Source organism: Elephas maximus, chromosome X (assembly GCF_024166365.1).
Source record: "Elephas maximus indicus isolate mEleMax1 chromosome X, mEleMax1 primary haplotype, whole genome shotgun sequence".
NCBI lineage: Eukaryota > Metazoa > Chordata > Mammalia > Proboscidea > Elephantidae > Elephas > Elephas maximus.
Genome location: NC_064846.1, coordinates 162,532,983 through 162,554,298, shown reverse-complemented (window position 1 = coordinate 162,554,298; position 21,316 = coordinate 162,532,983). Strand labels below are relative to the sequence as shown.

The 21,316-nt window shown below is 41.5% G+C and overlaps 1 protein-coding gene across 5 annotated transcripts in view; it reads left to right on the top strand.

The window, feature by feature from the left end:
* Positions 1-21,316, top strand: part of REPS2 (RALBP1 associated Eps domain containing 2) — a 220,696-nt gene that overhangs the window by 88,022 nt on the left and 111,358 nt on the right. For all 5 annotated transcript variants that reach the window (XM_049873370.1, XM_049873367.1, XM_049873366.1 and 2 more), the window contains one exon: positions 7,661-7,758. In XM_049873370.1, coding sequence (XP_049729327.1) covers positions 7,661-7,758 — 98 coding nt within the window. The remainder of the gene's footprint in view (positions 1-7,660; positions 7,759-21,316) is intronic.

The following is a 21,316-nucleotide window of genomic DNA, read 5'->3' as shown; positions in this document are numbered from 1 at the left end:
TTCTAGGAATTCATTCATTTCTTCTAGGTTTGTAAATTTGTTAGAGTACAATTTTTCATAATAATCTGATATGATTCTTTTAATTTCAGCTGGGTCTGTTGTGATATGGTGTGAGTATGTTTTTATTTCACACCGAGTTTCTTCATACCGGTTCCTCATTCAAAGCTCTTCCTCAGTGTCTCTCGTAAGGCACCTGCCAACCTCACCTGCTTGATGGTGCTATCATTGATGTTTCCTATGGTTAAAACAACTGCTCTCTTTCCCACCCTTCTCTGCACCAGTGTCTGATCCCCCGAGGGAACTGCTTTCAATGCTTTTAACTGTCTCTTCTGATATTTAACATATCAAACTTGGTAGGCCTATCCTGCTTTTTTTTATACATCTAGTTCTGATGCCTCAATTAAAGACAGTGTCTGCTCAATTAAGAGCATGGGCTGTGAAGGTTAACTCCTGGACCTAAAGAGAGACTTGTTGTTAGGTGCCATGGAGTTGATTCTGACTCATAGTGACATCACAGGATAGAGTAGAGCTGTCCCATAAGGTTTCCAAGGAGCGGCCGGTGAATTTTAACTGCTGACCTTTTGGTTAGCAGCTGAACTCTTAAGCACTGCACCACCAGGGCTCCAAAGATAGGCTTGGGTGGCCTAAATTTCTCATTTCTGTCCACCTCTAGCCTGTGTGACTGCGGGATATTTCATTTCTGTGAGCCTCAGTTTCCATTACCTGGGAAATGGGATAATCTCTGCCTCAGAGGTTTGCTCTATGGATCAAATGAGAGACGTTGCAGAAGATGCATGGCACAATTCCTGGCAGGTGCTCAAACATTCCCTTTTAATTTGCCTCATGTTTTTAGACTCTGGCAGCAGTTTTATTTTTGACGCTCTTAAATATTCTTGAAAGTGACCTGGATATCACTCATTGGGGTGACTGCAAATGCAGAGTCTTTACGTAGTTATCCATGGTTTCTGTTCCAACTTGACACTGAACTTGAGAGTAATTAAATATTTAGGGCGTGTTTACACTCCTCCTGTTGGATAAAGATGGTACTTTTAGTTCCTTATTCAACCTTGTGTAAAGGGAGCTAAGAATCATTTGTTTTGCATCGAATTGCATGCTTTGCGTTTCATTTGGGAGGAAAGCAAGTAGAAGCAATAAAGAATACCTTTTTACCTCCAAGTTTAGATCCAGTGAGAAATAAGACAGGAGTTAGATCGATGATGGCCACAATATCGGCGTTGTTACTGATAGAACTATTTGGGGCACATGGCTTAGATTTGTGACCAGACGGGCTTCATAAACTCACCTTTCCAGCCCCAGGTAGGCTTGGCCACAAACCCATGCTTCCCACCGGGCTAGCAAGGAACATCTGCTGTCAAGGCCAAGCCTCTCCATAAATGATCCGCAGGTGGCTTAGCTTTCTTCCGAGTCTTAGTTATGACATACATCTGTCTTGCCCAAGGAAAGGGCCTTGTAGGTGAGGGACTGGAGCCAAGGACCAGGTGGCCCCTCCTACACTGCCTCTCCTGGGCAGTAGAAGTGTTCTCCCTCTTATGCGAACCAGAGGCATGTGGGATCAGCTTCCCAGGGAAAGATCATGACCGGTAGCATCCCAACCATGCTACAGTTTACTGTGCTTAGAACCTTTTGGCACAGAGCAGTTAATGTTAAGGGATTAATTTGGTGTTCCATCAAAACAGAATGATTTAAGAAATTCTGCTTCTCAGAAGAATATACCTGGTGACCAGCCGAAGCTTATTATTTTTTTATTACTATTTTATTAATCTTAACTGGGGATTTTTTTTTAATTGTACTTTAGATAAAGGTTTACAGAACAAACTACTTTCTCATCAAATAGTTAGTACACATATGGTTTTATGACATTGGTTAACAGCCCCGCAACATGTCAACACTTTCCCTTCTCGACCTTGGGTTCCCTATTATCAGCTTTCCTGTCCCCTCCTGCCTTTTAGTCCTTGCCCCCTGGGCTGGTGTGCCCCTTTAGTCTCATTTGGTTTTATGGGCCTTTTCAATCTTTGGCTGAAGGGTAGACCTCAGGAGTGACTTCATTACTGAGCTAAAATGGTATCTGGGGGCCATACTCCCAGGGTTTCTCCAGTCTGTCAGACCTGCAAGTCTGATCTTTTTTTATGAATTAGTATTTTGTTCTACATTTTTCTCCAGCTCTGTCTGGGACCCTCTATTGTGATCCCTGTCAGAGCAGTCAGTGGTGGTAGCCAGGCATCATCTCGTTGTAGTGGACTCAGTCTGGTGGGGGCCATGGTGGATGTGGTCCCTTAGTCTTTTGGACTAATGTTTCCCTTGTATCTCTAGTTTTCATTCTCCTTTGCTTCCTAAGGGGTGAGACCAGCAGAGTATCTTAGATGGCTGCTCACAGGCTTTTAAGACCCCAGACACTACTCACCAAAGTTGAATGTAGATCACTTTATTTATAAACTATGTTATATGCCAGTTCAGCCAGATGTTCCCTGAGACCATGATCCCCACAGCCCTCACTCAGCCCAGCAATTCGGTCCCTCAGGGAGTTTGGATATGTCTATGGTGCTTCCATGACCTTACCTTGTACAGGTTGTGCTGGCTTCCCCAGTATCGCGTACTGTCTTACCCTTCACCAAAGTTGCCAGTTATCTATTCTCTATTTAGTGTTTTTCCCTCCTCATCCCTCCCCTCCCTCATAACCATCATTCCTGTGGTCCATTTGTTACAATGGGGAACCCATATGATATATTCCTATTAGCTAAAGTTCATAGTTCACATTAGGGTTCAGTCTTTGTGTTGTAGACTCCTATGGATTTTGGCAAATGCTTAATGTCATGTGTCCACCATTACTGTATCCTGCAATAGCTTCAGGAGACTTATTTTCAAAGACGTGGATTTTGTGCTTTCTTTTGAAGTTTTTATCTTTTTTGTCCATTCTTAGCAGGTTCTGAAAATCCACTTAACGTTTTGTCGGGAAATGATTTGGAGGTTTTAATGTTGTGTTCCATTTGCTTGGAAGAAATAAAAAAAAAGCAGTTCTCGATGAGCTATTGTTGTATTAAAAAGATGAAACTATGCCAACTGTGATACTGTCAAGGCTGCTCTGCTCTCTGCCTAATTTTATGTATAAATAAGCTACGGAGAGAAAGCATTTTATTTATTTATATACTTGCAGGAACTTGAACTATTAACCCACAGATACCAGAAGTGGTTTCAACTTGGGTGATAATTTCTCCACTCTGTTGAAGTTGAGCACTACTTGGTTATGTGTAACTTTCTCCCTACTATATTTACAAGGTTATTATTAAATGTTCTAGGAAAAAAAAGGAGTAAAAAATGTATATAGTTTTTGTTACTTAAATTATTTTAAAGGTAGCAGAATTCTTTTAAAGTAGCTTATTGAGTAGAAAAATACTATAAAATACATTTATTCCTTCATATATATATGGAAACCCTGGTGGTGCAGTGGTTAAGAGCTATGGCTGTTAACCAAAAGGTAGGCAGTTCGAATCCACCAGGCATTTCTGGAAAACTATGGGGCAGTTCTACTCTGTCCTGTAGGGTCCCTACGAGTAGGAATCGACTTGACGGCAGTGGGTTTGGTTTTTTGGTTTATATATATATGTATTTAGTTTTTTTTGAACTTTTTTTTGTGCTTTAGATGAAGGTTTACAGAGCAAATTAGTTTCCCTATCAATAATTTATATATAAATTTTTCCGTGACATTGATTGCCATCCTCACAATGTGTCAGTACTCTCCCCATTACCGCCCTGAGTTCTGTTTCCATATGTATGGTTTTCCTGCCCCCTCATCTTTGCATTTTGGTATACCTGTCCCTTTTGGTCTCATATGGATGATTGTTCTATGGAGCACTTTCCTCACGGGTATTATCATTTATTTTATAGGCCTGTCTATTATTTGGGTGAAAGGTTATCTCTGGGAGTGGCTTCAGTTCCGAGTGGAAGGCTATCTGAGGGTCATAGTCTCAGGGGTTCCTCCAGTCTCAGACCAGTAAGTCTGGTCTTTTTTATGAATTTGAGTATTCTACATTTTTTCCCCACTCTAACTGGGACCGTCTATTGTGGTCCCGGTCAAAGCAGTCATAGTTGTAGCTTGACACTGTCTAACTCTTCTGGTCTCAGGCTAGAGGAAGCTGTGCCCTCTTATACCTTGCCTTTTATTCTTGGGTACCTCTCAGTGTCTTCCCTTGCCTTGGTCATGTTGTGCAGACTTCCCTCTTATTGTGTATTGCCTTTCCCTTCACCAAAGTAAACACGTGTTTACTCTCTAGTTAGTGATTTTTGCTCCTTCCCCTTCCCATCCCTGGTAAACATGAATGAAACCTTTTCTTTGCTTTTTATAATAGTGGTCTTGTACAATATTTGTCCTTTTACGACTGACTTATTTCACTCAGCATAAGGTCCTCCATATTCATCCACGTCGTGAGGTATTTCACAAATTAGTCACTATTCTTTATTGTTGCATAGTATTCCATTGTGTGTATGTACCACAGTTTGTTTATCCATTTATCCGTTGATGGGCATTTAAATCGTTTCCATCTTTTTGCTATTGTGAATAGTGCTGCAGTGAACATGAGTGTACATATGTCTATTCATGTTATGCCTCTTATTTCTCTAGGATATATACATAGGTGTAGGATCGCTGGATCATATGGTATTTCTATTTCTAGCTTTTTAAGGAAGCACTATAGCATTTCCCATAGCGGTCGTACCATTTTACATTCCCACCAGCAGTGTATAAGAGTTCCAGTCTCCCTACAACCTTGCCAGCATTTGTTGTTTTCTCTTTTTTTGATCAGTGCCGTTCTTGTCAGGGTGAGATGATATCTCATTGTAGTTTTGATTTGCATCTCTCTAATGGCTAATGATTGCAAGCATCTTTTCACATGTTTGTTAGCCGCCTGAATGTCTTCTTTGGTGAAGTGTCTGCTCATGTCCTTTGCCCATTTTTAAATTGGGTTGTTTGTCTTTTGTTGTTGTGGTGTTGAAGTTTCCTAGAAATTAGACCCTTGTTGGGTATGTCATAGCCAAAAAAACTTTTTCCCAGTCCGTAGTTTCTCTTTTTACTTTTTTGGCAGTCTTTTGATGAGCATATATGTTTAATTTTTAGGAGATCCCAGTTGTCTAGTTTATCTTCTGTCATTTGTACATTTTTAGTTATGTTTGGTATTCTATTTATGCAATATATTAGGGCCCCTAGCATTGCCCCTATTTTTTCTTCCATGATATTTAGAATTTTAGGTTTTACATTAAGGTCTTTGATTCATTTTGAGTTAGTTTTTGTGTATGGTGTGAGGCATGGATCTTGTTTCATTTTTCTGCAAATGAATACCCAGTTTTGCCAGCATCATTTGTTAAAGAGATTATCTCGTCCCCGTTTTATGGACTTTGACCCTTTGTCAAAGATCAGTTGTCCATAGGTGGATGGATTTACTTTTGATTTCTCAATTTTTTTCCATTGGTCTATGTATCTGTCGTTGTACCAGTACTAGGCTGTTTTGATGACTGTGGCTTTATAATATGTTCTGAGATCAGGGAGTGTGAGGCCTCCTACTTTGTTCCTCTTCAACAGTACTTTTCTTATCCAAGACCTCTTTGCTTTCCCTGTGAAACTGGTGATTTTTTATGTTCTTATTTTTATATTCTGTCACATAAGTTTTGGGTAAGGAAAAGAAGGCAAGGTATTATATTTGAATATAAGTATCATTCCTGTTTTCCCCAAATAAAAAATAATGTTAATCCAAAAAACACAAAATAATAAATGTTGGAGAGGCTGCAGAGAGATTGGAACTCTTATACACTGCTGGTGGGAGTGTAAAATGGTACAACCACTTTGGAAATCTATCTGGCGTTATCTTAAACAGTTAGAAATAGAACTACCATACAACCCAGAAATCCCACTCCTCGGAATATACCTTAGAGAAACAAGAGCCTTCACACAAACAGATATATGCACACCCATGTTCATTGCAGCTCTGTTTACAATAGCAAAAAGCTGGAAGCAACCAAGGTGTCCATCTACAGATGAATGGGTAAATAAATTGTGGTATATTCACACAATGGAATACTACGCATCGATAAAGAAGAGTGAAGAATCTGTGAAACATTTCATAACATGGAGGAACCTGGAAGGCATTATGCTGAGCGAAATCAGTCAGAGGCAAAAGGACAAATATTGTATAAGACCATTATTATAAGATCTTGAGAAAAAGTATAAACTGAGAAGAACACATACTTTTGTGGTTACGAAGTGGGGAGGAAGGGAGGGAGGGAGAGGGTTTTTTACTGATTTATTAGTAGATAAGAACTGCTTTAGGTGAAGGGAAGGACAACACTCAATACATGGAAGGTCAGCTCAGTTGGACTGGACCAAAAGCAAAGAAGTTTCCGGGATAAACTGAATGCTTCAAAGGTCAGCGGAGCAAGGGCGGGGGTTTGGGGACCATGGTTTAAGGGGACTTCTAAGTCAATTGGCAAAATAATTCTATTATGAAAACATTCTGCATCCCACTTTGAAATGTGGCGTCTGGGGTCTTAAATGCTAACAAGTGGCCATCTAAGATGCATCAATGGGTCTCAACCCACCTGGATCAAAGGAGAATGAAGAACACCAAGGTCACACGACAACTAAGAGCCCAAGAGACAGAAAGGGCCACATGAACCAGAGACCTACATTATCCTGAGACCAGAAGAACTAGTTGGTGCCCGGCCACAATCGATGACTGCCCTGACAGGGAACACAACAGAGAACCCCTGAGGGAGCAGGAGATCAGTGGGATGCAGACCCCAGATTCTCATAAAAAGACCATACTTAATGGTCTGACTGAGACTAGAGGAATCCTGGCAGTCATGGTCCCCAAACCTTCTGTTGGCCCAGGACAGGAACCATCCCCGAAGACAACTCATCAGACATGAAAGGGACTGAACAGTGGGTAGGAGAGAGATGCTGATCAAGAGTGAGCTATTTGTATCAGGTGGACACTTGAGACTGTGTTGGCATCTCCTGTCTGGAGGGGGGATGGGAGGATAGAGAGAGTTGGAAGCTGGCAAAATAGTCACGAGAGACTGGAAGGGCTGACATTAGGGGGAGAGCAAGTGGGAATATGGAGTAAGGTGTATATAAACTTATATGTGACAGACTGACTTGATTTGTAAACGTTCACTTGAAGCTCAATAAAAGTTAAAAAAAAATAATGTTAATTTTTAGTGTTCAACGAACATATTGGTTTTCTTGTTTTTCGGGGCGATGGATGATGAAAACATGACTTTGAAGCAGGTAGGTATATATGGAATTTACCTTTCATTTAGAGCCTGAACACTTATATACTTTCTTAGTTACTCTTGTTCTCTATCCCAATTTAGATTCTCACCATTCCACCCTCACAGTTTATCCCTAATTTTAATCTGATGTACACATTTCACTGCCTTATCATGAATTGGTTGAATGTCTTTAGATTGTTTAGTTAAGTTGTGCCCAAGCACATCAAGGTTTGCCTGTCCTAGGTAGCCCCCTGAGCATACATTCAAATTCCTTTTCAAATTCTTCCCTGAAGTATGGATACTGTATTAATTTGTGCATGAAGTCTTTATTTCTGGGTGGAATCTTTGGATACCATGCTGACTTCCCCTCTTGCTCTTTCAGCTCCTTATGAAGCCAGACAGCCCCTTGTCCCACCTGAAGGAACCTCGTCGGGGGGCCCTGGAACCAAGCCACCTCGTCTTCAGGCCTCTCTTATCCGGGTAGGTGATGCTATGGGGTTTATGTCAGCAGGAGAGTGGAGACCCGTTTTGGAAAATGGGTAAAGGACATGAACAGACACATGGCTTTGGGATGGGCTCTCTTTTTAAAGTAAGGAAGATATATAAAACTACCCCCCTATCGCACTGCTTGTTGTGTTGCTTGTATGTTTTCCTAAACCTTTTCTGCATATGCTTTTACCTCTTCTCATTGTCTCTGGAACACATCAGGCTGGTTCTTGGCCTTTACTATGTCTTAAATGCCCTTCCGCTTTCATCTACCTAATCTTTAGGCACCTCCTGTAGGAGAGCTGAGCTGTATTTTCCCCAAAACAGCCCATCTTGTTTCTGTTTCTTTATTATTATTCATTGCATAGTTAACTGTGTTTGTGGTTTGCCTCCAATTAGGTTGTAAGCTTTTGAAAGGCAGAAATAACTTTCTTTCTCTGAGAGGCTAGGTTCTACAGTGTTGCAGAAACAAAAACTGAGTGTTTAAAAAATATTTCTGAAAATTCCTTATTGGTGCCACATTGGAGAACCAAGATGCCATCCTCTTCTTAGTCCAGCACAGCTCACTTTTACCCCCCAGTTGGATTAGATGGCTCTTTCCTCAGCTGAGCCCCAGGTGTAGTAGTTGGCTGGGTTGAGAGATCCTGTGGTACAGAAAAAAACGTGTCTTTAAATATGAGATTCATACCCATTATGGAATGATTGTTAACACTAGGAAGGGTATTGGAGGGGCTAGAGTTCAATCCCCAAGTTTCCAGGGTGTAGCTGTGCAGGTTCCTGCAGAATGTCTTCAGGTGCTGTAGAGACCAAATCTTTAATGGTTAGGGTGATGTTCAGACAAACAGGACATCTCGAACTCTTTAGTGGTAGGCTTGGACTCACTGGCCCCTTTCTCCCTAGCCCCTTGTGTGGAATGGTCATGAGCCCTGAGATTTCTAATCTCTAGGTCTCTTTTTCTGCTGTTAAACATGATTCTTAAGCCCTTCACTCAACTAATAGTAAATACCATATTCTTTGCAAATAACATGTCCACGTGAATAACACATCCACACATACAATGCTTACAAAAATAACGTGTATGTGTGGGGGTTGCATGGTTGGCAAAAAAAGTATAGTGTGCGTGTTATTTGCATAAAATATGGTAACTTTTTATGTGCCAGGTACTGTGTTGAGGGTACAAAAATGAGGTATAACACTCCCTTGCTGTCTGTCGTACAGTTTACAGGCTATTGGAGGAGATGGTCGTTAACCAAACTATTATAAAGTAAATAATATTATTCTGATAGGTGATGTGAATAAAATTTACCCTGTACTTTGAGTGTGAAAAATTTAGGTGGGGAGCATGACCTAGGCTTGACAGGCAGGAGGTGATCAAGGAAGGCTTCTAGGGGGTGGTAATATTTGAACTGCAACAAGAAGGATACATAGGTATCCAGGTGAGGAGATGGGAATGGGGGGGGTGGTAGGCAAGAAGATAATACTCAACAAAGGAAACTGCATAGAGGAAGGCTCTTTCTATCTTTTTAGCACCTTATGTATGTCATCTCTTTAAATACAGTTATCTCATGAGGTAATTGCTGTTATTATCCTATTTTTTCAGATGACAAATCCTGAGGTTTAAAGACATTATTTAATTTGCCCAAGGTCACAGCTAGAAAGAGGCAAGACTGAAATTGAAACACTGGACACAATTCCTCAGTCTCTGGCTCGGGGACCTGATGGGTGGTGAAGCCATTCGTTGAGCTAGGGAGGCCTGAAAGAGAAACTGGTGTTGGGGAGCGATCATGAATTCAGTGTTGGTTGTTGAACTTTGAGCTTTCAAGATTACCAAGAGAAGGTGTGTGATGGATTGAACTGTGTCCCCCCAAAATATTTGTCAACTTCATCAGGCCATGATTCCCAGTATTGTGTGGTTGTTTTCCATTTTGTGATTGTGAATTTACGTTAAAGAGGATTAAGGTGGGATTGTAACACCCTTACTAAGGCCACATCCCTGATCCAATGTAAAGGGAGTTTCCTTGGGGTGTGGCCTGCACCACCTTTTATCTTACAAGAGATGAAAGGGAAGCAAGCAAAGAGGGGAGGACCCCATACTACCTAGAAAGCAGTGCCGGGAGCAGATCGTGTCCTTTGGACCCAGGGTCCCTGAGTGGAGAAGCTCCTAGTCTGGGGGAAGATTGATGAGAAGGTTGACAGAGAGAGAAAGCCTTCCCCTGGAACTGATGCCCTGAATTTGGACTTTTAGCCTACTTTACTGTGAAGAAATAAATTTCTCTTTGTTAAAGCCATCCACTTGGGATATTTCTGTTACAGTAGCATTAGATGACTAAGACAAGGTGTCAAAGAGATCGTAGGATATATGGGTCTGGAGCTTTGGAGGAGAACTGGGACCTGGGCATGGGTATTTGGCAGCAGCTGGCTATTAGAAGGTCTTAGGGCATAATGAAGAAAACCAGGCAGCTTCTTGCCTAGGCCCAGCCAAACTCTGTGTGACCTTGGGCATGTTGCTTTTCTGTAACAGGAATGACTTGGAATGGTTTTAACAGTCTATTGTAACAATATGCAACAGTCTGGCTCTAATGTTTGTTTGACATTGGGAGGGTTTTTTCCCGTCCTGTTTGGAGCTGTGTCTTCTGTTTAAGATGAGAGCAAGGGACCTTTCTCAGGACAGCAGTTTGTGGTTTTTATGGCTAATGTGTTTTTCTGTCTTCAGTTCGTAGGTTTCCTTCTTATGTCTGTCAACCTGGTTTGGCTTGACTCCACGTTCCAGAAAACAAAACGCCAAACTGAATTAGCCATGTAGAGGAGGGGATTTGAAGTGAAGGTTCTTGGTGGTAGGGGATTAATATTTATGGAGCATGGTGCTAGGCTAGGCTAGGTAACGAATTCCCCTCACGTTGCCGGCAACCTACTCTCGTTCTCCTACTTCCTCTGTGGTCTTGTATTCAGGTTCTTCCTGCCTTCCTAGAAAAGGGGGCATGGGCTCTGTTACTAGGCGAGGTGATTGTGGGGGAGTCTTTTAGGGACTCCGGGCCAGTGCTATTTGCACACCGTGGACTTGGTATTTTAAAGGTGCTTATGCTAAATTCCCATGCCTCAAATTTGGAATGAGTAGTCTTTTTTACTTAATATTTTAGGTATTTCAATTTTTTTCTTCAATGTGTTGGACTTTCCCCTCTTCCTTGAAATTTCGGAAACTAAGCATATCCTATGTTGGTAGATGATTGATAGCAGTTTGTAAAGAAATTATTAAGTCTTCTTTCCTGCTTCATCTGTTATGAAGTGTTTATAGATCTTTTTTTTTTCACCAAAGGTTGCCATTTTAATGTATTCCCTTCTAGTCCTTTTTTTTAATTGAGGTAAAATTCATAAAACATAATATTCACTGTTTTAACCATTTTAAAAGGAAAATTTCAATACTAAAGTACATTCACAGTGTTGTGCAACCAGTATATATTATTTATTTTATAGGCCAATCTGTCATTTGGCTGAAAGGTGACCTCTGGGAGTGGTCTGAGTTCCAAGTTTAAAGGGTATCCCAGGGTGACAGTCTTGGGGGTTCATCTGATCTGTACCAGTCCAGTAAGTCTGGCTTTTTGTTTTTTAGGAATTTGAATTTTATTCTACATTTTCTCCTGTTCTATCTGGGACCATCTATTGAGTCCCCGATCAGAATGGTCTGTAGTGGTAACTGGGCACTGTCTAGTTCTTCTGGTCTCAAGGCCATTGTTTGTGTAGACTATTAGTTTTGTAGACTAGTTTCTTCTTTGAGTCTTTGGTTTCTTTCTTTCTCTTTTGTTCCAGACGAGTAGAGACCAATATTTGTATCTTAGATGGTTATGTGTAAGCTTTTAAAGACTCCAGACACTACTCACCAAACTAGGGTGCAGAACATTGTCTTTATGGGCTATATTGTGCTAATTGACCAAGTTGCCCCACGCCACTATGGTCCTAAGCCCTCAAACCGGGTAAACCAATCCCATGAGGTGTTTGATTATGTCTAGGAAGTATCCATAACTGTGCCCCCTATGTGCTTTATTTTATATTTGAATATATATGCAGCCCAAGTAAATATGTGTACGCGTAATGCCTGCAGGTACACCTATACACGCACACCCATGTATTCATATATGCCTTCCTATACGTACATGTGCACATGTATCTATTTTTGTAACCGTTGTTATTACTGTTGTTGCAAAATTGTACATCCCCAATGAATTTTTTGACAAATTCCACACAAATTGTTCATTGACATTAGTTATATTTATCATAATTTGTCAGCCTTCTCTTTAATTGTGCCTGTACCCTTCTACTTGTGCTCAAACACTCATCTTTACTATGGTTGTGCTCTGCTCACTACTTCCACAGTCAGTGTCACTTTTCTGTAGATCATTTTTGTGGTTTACTTTTCACAGGTAATCCTAAACATCTAGAATATGTAGTAATTGGTAATTTTGCTGGGTTAGGATTTAGAATTGCACCTTCTGCTCCACTGTTTTTGTTTTTGCCTGGGGTTTTCCAGAAACTACCTTGTGCTAAGTCTTTTTCTTATTTGACCTCTTGGCAGCTTTCAGTGGTGACCATATTCTCCTTGAAATGCCCTTGACCTTTGATGGTCATGATGCCATACTTGCCTGGTTTTCTTCCTGCTTCTATGGCTTGTTGTTGGAGTTGCCATCGAGTCGGCTCCAACTCATGGTCACTTCATGTATAACCGAACCAAACCTTGCTCAGTCCTGTGCCATCCTCGTGATTGTTGGTATGTTTGAGTCCGTTGCTGCGGCTACTGTGACAAGCCATTTCATTGAGAACTTTCCTTGTTTTCGTTGGCCCTGTACTTTACTTTGGCTTCTATGGCTATTTCTTCCTAATCTCCTTTTTCAATTTTTCCTCTGCTTCCCCCTTACATGTTGGTGATTCTGGACCTGCTTTTCACTCTACTTACTCTTTAGCTATACAGAGGCTGATGACCACAAATCTCCATCTGTTAGAGGTCTTCACTGAATGGCCCTCTGTCATTTGAAGCTGACACTTTTTTTTTCCCCACAAAATCATCTTTCATCCCTCTTTTCCTGTCTTCATCCACCTGTTAGCACAGGCCGGGTCCTGGTCATTATCTTTGATTCCCTTCTCTCCCCCTATGCCCTTTCAATCACCAAGTCCTGGCCATTTCACTTTCTGAATAGCTCTCAAACCTGTCCATCCCTCTGTCACCTAATCTATTATATCAGCCTCTGGCTCTTTCTTCTTGCTTCCACTCTGGCTCTCTTCAAATCCATTAGCCTCACTGTGGACAAAAATGATCTTTTATAAACACGAATCTGGTCATCCCACTCTCTTGATTGAAACCTTTCATTCTTTGCCAGTTGCTGTTAGCAAATAACCCATGTCACTGAACATGGCTCCTAAGGCCCTTGGTGGCTTGGCCTCTGTTTACCTCTTCAGCCACAGTATCTTGCTTCTTTTCTCCCTTGATACTCTGACCATGCTGAGCTGCTGATGGCTTCCCATATGGTCGTGGTTCTCTGTCTGTGTGGAAACCTTACTTTCCATCCCTGTTTTTGCCTTTTTTGTTTTCTGTTTTGACTCAATGCCTCTGTGCTTTTTTTCAATGATGGCATGAACTGTGAGAATTTTCTAATATTTTCTTGCATATGTGATGTTTCCATTTTGTCATTCTTAAAAAATGGTTCACTGCTCCTTTGCTTATTTCATCCATGAAACTCAGTCAGAGGAATGGGAATCTGATCATTAATGGCTCCCCGTCCCAGAGGCAACCAAAGCTGCTTGTGTCTTTTGTATCATTCCAGGAATTTTTTAATGCATATACAGTGTGAATATAGGTGTTCTTGTATATAATATATACAATATATTTTTATCTGACCTCAAGAGATATGTTTGTGAAATCAAATAATCAAATATACTTCCATTCAGGTCCCACTAGAAATAAATAAATAAACCTTTTAAAATAAAACACTCACTTTTTGAATCCTAAACATACATGTTGTGATGTTTTTGTCTCTTTCCAGGGTGGGGGTGGGCACTGGGCTGAACATAACAGTCACCAGGAACAAATTCTCAATACCCAGTACTCTTATTACTTCAAAGATGAAATAGTGGTGAACAGAATTTAGAGGAACATGGTCCTACTTGGGGTGGGAGTCGGCTATATTTTTGGTAGAAGTTTTTTAATGAACAGGTAGAGGAAAGGATGTTAGACATTGCCAGCCACCCACCATATTAATCTAAAAGTCTGCAACTTGGAAAACATTCTCTACCTTAGCCATCTTCTTTTTTTCCCTCATTTTTACTCAATCTCAGTTTCTTGCCATGCTCTCGTCTCCCCTGGATTTAACTGTAGGAATTCGTGGCCCAAAACAGATTATCTCTACTCCCTGGGTCTTTTTGGAAGGATTCAAAATAGAAAACCTATGCGTTTAAAGGATGGAGAAAGAAATGAATACCCCTAAGGCTCTGTTGGAGTGGTGTTGGCATAGGCAGAAAAGAATTCATAGTCATCACAAGGAAATTGTTCATTCAAAGAGTTTTTATGGGAACGGAAGGTAAGAGCCTTTCTAGGAGGGTGAAACTGCATTGAGACAACTTTTTGTGGTATGAGAGCTATTTTGTGGGTAGATCAGACCAGGATGGTGGGAGGATAAGGAAACTAGAAAATAGAAATTGTGGCTGGAAGATTGGGATGGGGTTGAGTGAGTTGGGTTAGAGTTGAGTGATGAGAGAGAGCCGGTGTTCTGAGTTTGGAAGGAGAGAGAAGCAGGTAAACAAATGGGGCATACTAGGTACTGTGGGCCACTCTGATTCTTTTACCTAATATTCAACCCAGGGAGGTGATCCACGAGGCAGGTCGGGCCCATGGGTGCACTTTCAGGGTCAAGAAATGACTTCCCTTAGCATCATTTGGCCTTTGGGTTCTTTTTTTTAAGTAGGGTGGTCCTCAGGCATTTTTTTTCCTTCCTACTGTTTGAATCTTTCCTCCCTCCCCTTGCCTGAGAGCTCTGACTGTGCTCCCCTTCCCCTGACATGATGTACCCCTGTGGTACTTCAGCATAATGCCACTCCCACATTTAATTCTTTCACTTCCGTCTGCTCCTCATATCACAGTCAAACCCTCAGGCTGATGAGCCATCTGAGAAAGACACGTGGATGTTCTTATGAGTCACTTGAGGGAAAAACCGAGAGGTGAAGGAGAAAGAACCACCTACTGATGGTCTCCTTCCTCACGTCGCCACAGCAAAAAAACCTCAGTTTTTGGTTGCTTGTTTCAGATTGTACAGCTAACACCACAACACTTATTTTTTTTTTTTGGCTCATTGGTTGTGAGCTTTTAAATACTCTTGTTCTTCAAAGCAATGTAAAAAAAATTAAAAGATAAAAAAGGGTACAAAGTATTGCTTCCATTCCCTCCTTCCGTACCCTGTTCCACATCCCAGAGGCTACTAATATTACCCATTACTTTTGTATTTTTCTAGGAATATTTTATACATGTATAAGTGAATATAAACCAAAACCAAACCTGTTGCCGTGGAGTCGAGTCCGACTTATAGCGACCCTATAGGACAAAGTAGAACTGCCCCACATGGTTTCCAAGGAGCACCTGGTGGATTCAAACTGCTGGCCTTTTGGTTAGCAACCGAGCTCTTAACCACTGCACCACCAGGGCTCCAAGTGAATATCGGTATCCTTATATGTAATCTCGTGTATGTAATTATATATAATATATGGAAAATGTATTTCTACCTTTTTACGTATGTAGTAGCATACTATACATCTCTTATACACTTTGCATTTTTTACTTAACAATAAGCTTTAATAACATAGTAGTACATAGGGTACTTCCTCAAGTTTTTTATTTTTTGCAAACACTTAGTATTTCATTGTGTGACTCTTCCACAAATCATTTAACCAGCCCCTTTCTGGTTGACATCTTCTACTTGCACTTGCAGTGTTTTTTTGCAGGTATATAGATATAGATGGATATATAGGATCAGTTCCTAGAAATGGAATTACTGGGTCAAAATGTCTATACATTTGTAAATTTTGATAGAGGTTTTCAAATTGGAGGCTTATACCAATTTCCACACTTGACAACTATGTATGAAAATGTCTGTTTCCCCCTACTCTTGCAAGCACAACGTGCTAACAAACTTATGGATGTTTGCCAGTCTGATAGGTGAAAAAATATCTCTATCTCAGGCTAGTTTTAATTAGCATTTCTCTTTATTAGTGAAGTGGAACATCTTAAGAGGCATTTGTATTTCCTTTGCTGTGAATTGCTTGGTCATAGCCTGTGCCCTGCCCTTTTTTCTTTTCATTTATTGATGTTTTCCTATTGGCTTGTCATTCTTAATAGTCTGAAACTAGAAGCTGGTGTGTTTTCCTTTGGGGAAATGAGATCCTGCAGTGTTGGTGGGAAACTGGCCCTTCAGTGGTTGAGAGGAGGTCCTGGGCACCAGATGCCTTGGAAGGAAGATTAGGATCCTCTACTTATGTTAATGTGTACTGTGGTGCTATAGACCGTGAATATTGATGCTGCCTTTACAAAGGCACCCTTTCGCCCACTAGGCTTATCAGTAGTCCCCCGGATCCTAAGGGAGCAAGTAGTGTTATGCTCCAAATTGTCACCACCGACTGAGTGCTGATTTGGTCCTGGGTGCTTCACATGTATGTGTTCTTTTAGTCTCCCCACCGGTCTTGCAGGGGAGGAGTTATGGATTGAATTGTACCCTTCGCCCCCACCTGTTGAAATCCTAACCCCTGTACCTCTAAATATGACCCCGTTTGGAAATAGAGATTTTCTTTTATGTTAATAAGGTCATCCAGAGTATGGTGGGTCCCAAAGCTAATCACTACTTCTGAGTTATACAAAGAGCAGAACAGGCACAGAGACACACACGGGGGAAGAGGAGGACAGAGACAGATGCATCTATAAGCTCAGTAGCTGGCAGCTACTAGGAGCTGAAATAGATAAGGAAGCACTTCACCTTCGAGCCACATTCTGAATGCAGGCTTCTAACCTCCTGAAGTGTGAGAAAGTACATTTCCATTCTTTAAAGCCACCACTTGTGGCATGTTTGTTATGGCAGCACTAGGAAACGAAGACAATAGGTTTGACATCCTCCATTCATCCACTCAGAGATTCTTAGTGATGGCTTTCTATGGGGCCAGGTACCTTGAGGACTCCACACATGGCACCTACTCTCAAAGAATTTGCAGTCAAATGGCGAGATGGATGTCAATCAAACGGTCCCACCTTTGCACACAGAATTGCCGTACAGCAGGGGAGTACTTTGGTAGGATACAACCGAGAAATCCAGCCTAGGTCTAGAAAGTAAGGAAAGGCTACCCCAAAGAAGTGATGCTTGAGCTGAGCTATTGTCTTAGTTATCTAGTGCCACTATAACAGAAAATACCACAAGTGGATGGCTTTAACAAAGAAAAATTTATTTTCTCACAGTGTAGTAGGCTAGAAGACCAAATTCAGGGGGTCAGCTCCAGGGGAAGGCTTTCTCTCTCTCTCACCTCTGGAGGAAGGTCCTTCTCGTCAGTCTTTCCCTGGACTAGGAGCTTCTCCACACAGGAACCCCGGGTCCAAAGGACACGCTCTGCTCCTGAGGCACTGCTTTCTTGGTGGTATGAGGTCCCCCTCTGCTCACTTCTCTCTTTTATATCTCAGAAGAGATTGGCTCAAGACAATCCAATCTTGTAGATTGAGTCCTGCCTCATTAACATAACTGCTGCCTATCCCACTCATTAACATCGTAGAGGTAGGATTTACAACATAAGAAAATCACATCAGATGACAAAATGGTGGATGATCACACCATACTGGGAATCATGGCTTAGCCAAGTTGATACACATATTTTTGGGGAACACAATTGAATCTGTGACAGCTGTGCAGGGTGAATAGGAGTTATCCGGGCAAAGGAGGGGTGGTGTTGGGAGGTGGGGAGAAGACTGTTCCACACAGAGGTGAGAGCCTAGACAAAGGATACGCATTGGTCAAGGCTGTTATTTGCGGACAACAGAAACTACTCTGGGTAGTTTAAACAAATAGGGATTTATAAGGAGGGGTGCGGATAGCATATAAATCTTTGGAAGGGCTGAAGAGACAGCCTTTGTTCTGAGCTTATAAGAACAGTTCCCCAAACCACACAGCAGAGCTGCTTGCCAAGGGAGCTTTGTCTCTGCCACAATCAGAAATTTGCAGAATTGGGAAACTGCTGCCATAGCTTTCAAACCCACACCATGTGTGACCCAGGCCAACAACATGGATGCTTTGCCCCTGCCTCTCTCACCATGGAACTTGCTTCTGAATGAGTCCTCCATGGGCTGATTTGTTCAGTGGATCCTAAGACCCATCTGGAATTCCAGCAGCAAAGGTATTTGGACACGGTAATCTTTAGCTAGCCAACCTCCGTAGTGCAGGCGTCATGCTAAGAGGGGGTGGAATAGTTGTTGAGTGAGCCAATTCACTGTGTATAGCATGGGGAATAGGAGACCTTCAAAGAACTGAAAGAAGGCTGGTGTGGCTAGAGCCGGGAGTGGGAGGGAGATGAGGCTGGATAGATACGTAGGGCTGGGCCATATTCTGGCCTTTTTAGATGGTGACCTAACGGCTCAGAAGTTAAGTTACTGGCCCAAGTCTCATGGTTAGTAAATTACCATTCCAGATTTGAACCCAAGTTTGTCTGAGTCTAGAAGGTACACTTTTTTTTGTACCTCTAATCTCTATAAAAACTATTCTCTGAAACATTCCATAAATTCAGCCCCAGTTCCTAGAGTGTGTTTTCCTTCTGTCCTCAGGCTTCCTTGAGTGTTAAGGGGAAGACAGAGTGAAGAAGAGATGGGCAGCCCTGACCTAACTGGCAAAGGTGGTGGGGGGGAAGGCAGGATGCTCTAGCAGTGGTACCAGGAGTCCGTAGCCTGGCCACAGTCTCCTCCGCCTACTGAGTCTTTGTCTTCTCCTGGCCTTTTCCTCTAAGCAAAGAGTAAAATACTTACAGTCATAAAGGAAAGATGCTCTCCTGAAGCCAGCAGATCTTGTCCCCTGATGGAAGAATTGGAGACAATGATTATTCATGATCATTTCTTATGTTAATCAAAATAGCGTTAGTGCCGCATTCTAAAATTAGAGTAAAGTGATCGAATACCTGTGTTGTACAGCTAGCTGCAGGATCCTTTCATGATTTGAAGACATGCCAGTACTTACAGGTGAAAATTATGTGAGAAATACGATGGTCACCTGTCTGTGTAATTTAATAGTTCACTAGCCAAAATTGAAAACTAAACTAGGTAGTGGGGAACTTGTTGCCGTTGAGTTGATTTCGACTCATAGTGACCCTACAGGACAGAGTAGAATGGCCCCAGAGAGTTTCCAAGGAGTGGCTGGTGGGTTTGAGCTGCAGACCTTTTGCTAGCAGCCGAGCTCTTAACCACTATGCCACCAGGGCTCCGTAATGGGGAGGAGGGTATAAATACAGCGTATTCATATCTCAAGCTCAGGTCCACAATCTGCAAAACTGCTGTAATGACTTGGGCAAACAGTGAGGTTATTTCATAAAAGGAAATGAGATATTGTTATGGGATGGATGGATCGATAGAAAGAGATGACTATAGAGCTTGATGATTAAGGGTATGTACTCTGGACTCAGTTCTACTCTGTCCTATAGGGTCACTGTGAGTCGGAATCGACTCGACGGCAGTGGGTTTGGTTTGGTTTTACTCTGGACTCAATTTTCTGGCTGTACCATTAGTAGGTATATGGTCTTGGTTTGCTACTTCCCATGCCTAATGCTTAGTTAACCTATTCTGCAAAATGGGCATAATAAGACCTACCTCACAAGGTTGTTGTAAAGATGAAAATAGATAATGTACGTAAAGCACTGAATACAGTACCTGGCACTTAGTAATGTAATGGTCTTCTATGTCTACAGTGATCGTTTTTAAAATTTAGTTTCTCTTAATAAGCAGCAACTGTGAGTTGCCCGTTAGGCCTCGAGAGTGTTCTATAGTTTAGCAACCAACCTTTTATGCTGTTGACATTAGATCCCTCATGAATTTCGTAATATGTGGTAAAGGCATCTTTGTGAATTTCTTTCCATTAAGAAACTGATGAGGTTAAATTGTTAGGATTTAATTTTAACTAACTTCTGTACAGATAAAAACAGAAGTCATTTATTGCAACTTCCTGTGAACCTAAAATTATTTCAAAATAAGAGGTAAAAAAATTTTGTTTTAAAGGTCTCTAGTTATTGGAGCCCTGGTGGTGCAGTGGTTAAGAGCTATGACTGCTAACCAAAACATCGACAGTTCAAATCCCCCAGCTGCTCCTTGGAAATCCTGTGGGACAGTTCTACTCTGTCCTGTAGGGTTGCTGTGAGTTGGAATCGACTCAATGGTAATGGGTTTGGTTTCGATTTGGGTAACTTTATAGGTAAAGGACAGGGCCCAGACTTTACGGCTTTTGGGTGACATCATTTGATAAATACATATAAAGTTCAGCTCCACTCATTAATAGGAGAGCTTGACCTGGATTGACAGTCTGTCCAGTCATTTGTTTATTTGTTCATTCATTCAACAAATATTGAATATTTCCTATGTGATGGGTGCTGCTCAGGCCTTGGGGAGACAACAGCGGTTGAAACAGACAGAAAGGCCCTCATAGACCTTATGACATAGTGGGGAATGAGGTAGGGGGAGACAGAACAGAAACAAGATTGTTTAGAGTACAATATAGAATAGTTCAATGTTAAAACAAAATCAGTGAGACCTGTGTCCTTTTCTAGCTCCTTTTTTTCATTCCACATTGAACAGTTGTTCCCGCAGTTTTACCGTTACTCTTCTCATCCTCCCTGGGAATCTTCCGTCATACCTATGAAGGACGAACTCATATTAACCGAAGATAGAGTGCCGTAAAATGAATCAACACTCATTCCCTGTAGGTGGTCTGCACAGTCAGATTATAATTAGAAAGTTGTTTGAGCTCAGAATTAGAACAAGGAGAGTAAGTCTGATGTCATTGTGGTTGTTGTTAGTTGCCATTCGGTCGGCTGTGACTCATGGCAACCCCGGTACAACAGAGGAGACCTTGCCCAGTCCTGCACCATCTTCATAATTGTTGGTATGCTGGAATCCATTATTGCGGCCGCTGTATATATATATATTTTTATTGTGCTTTAGGTGAAGGTGAAAGTTTACAGCTCAAGTTAATTTCTCATACAAAAATTTATACACATATTGTATGTAACATTAGTTGCAATCTCTATAAGGTGACAGCACACTCCGCTTTTCCACCCTGGGTTTCGCATGTCCATTCAACCACCTCCTGTCCCTTTCTGCCTTCTCATCCTGCCTCCGGACAGGAGCAACCTATTTAGTCTCGTGTATCTACTTGAATTCAGAAGCACACTCTTCCAAGTATTATTTTATGTTTTATAGTCCAGTATAATCTTTGTCTGACGAGTTGGCTTTGGGAATGGTTTTAGTTCTGGGTTAACAAAGAGTTTGGGGGCCATGTCTTCGAGGGTTCCT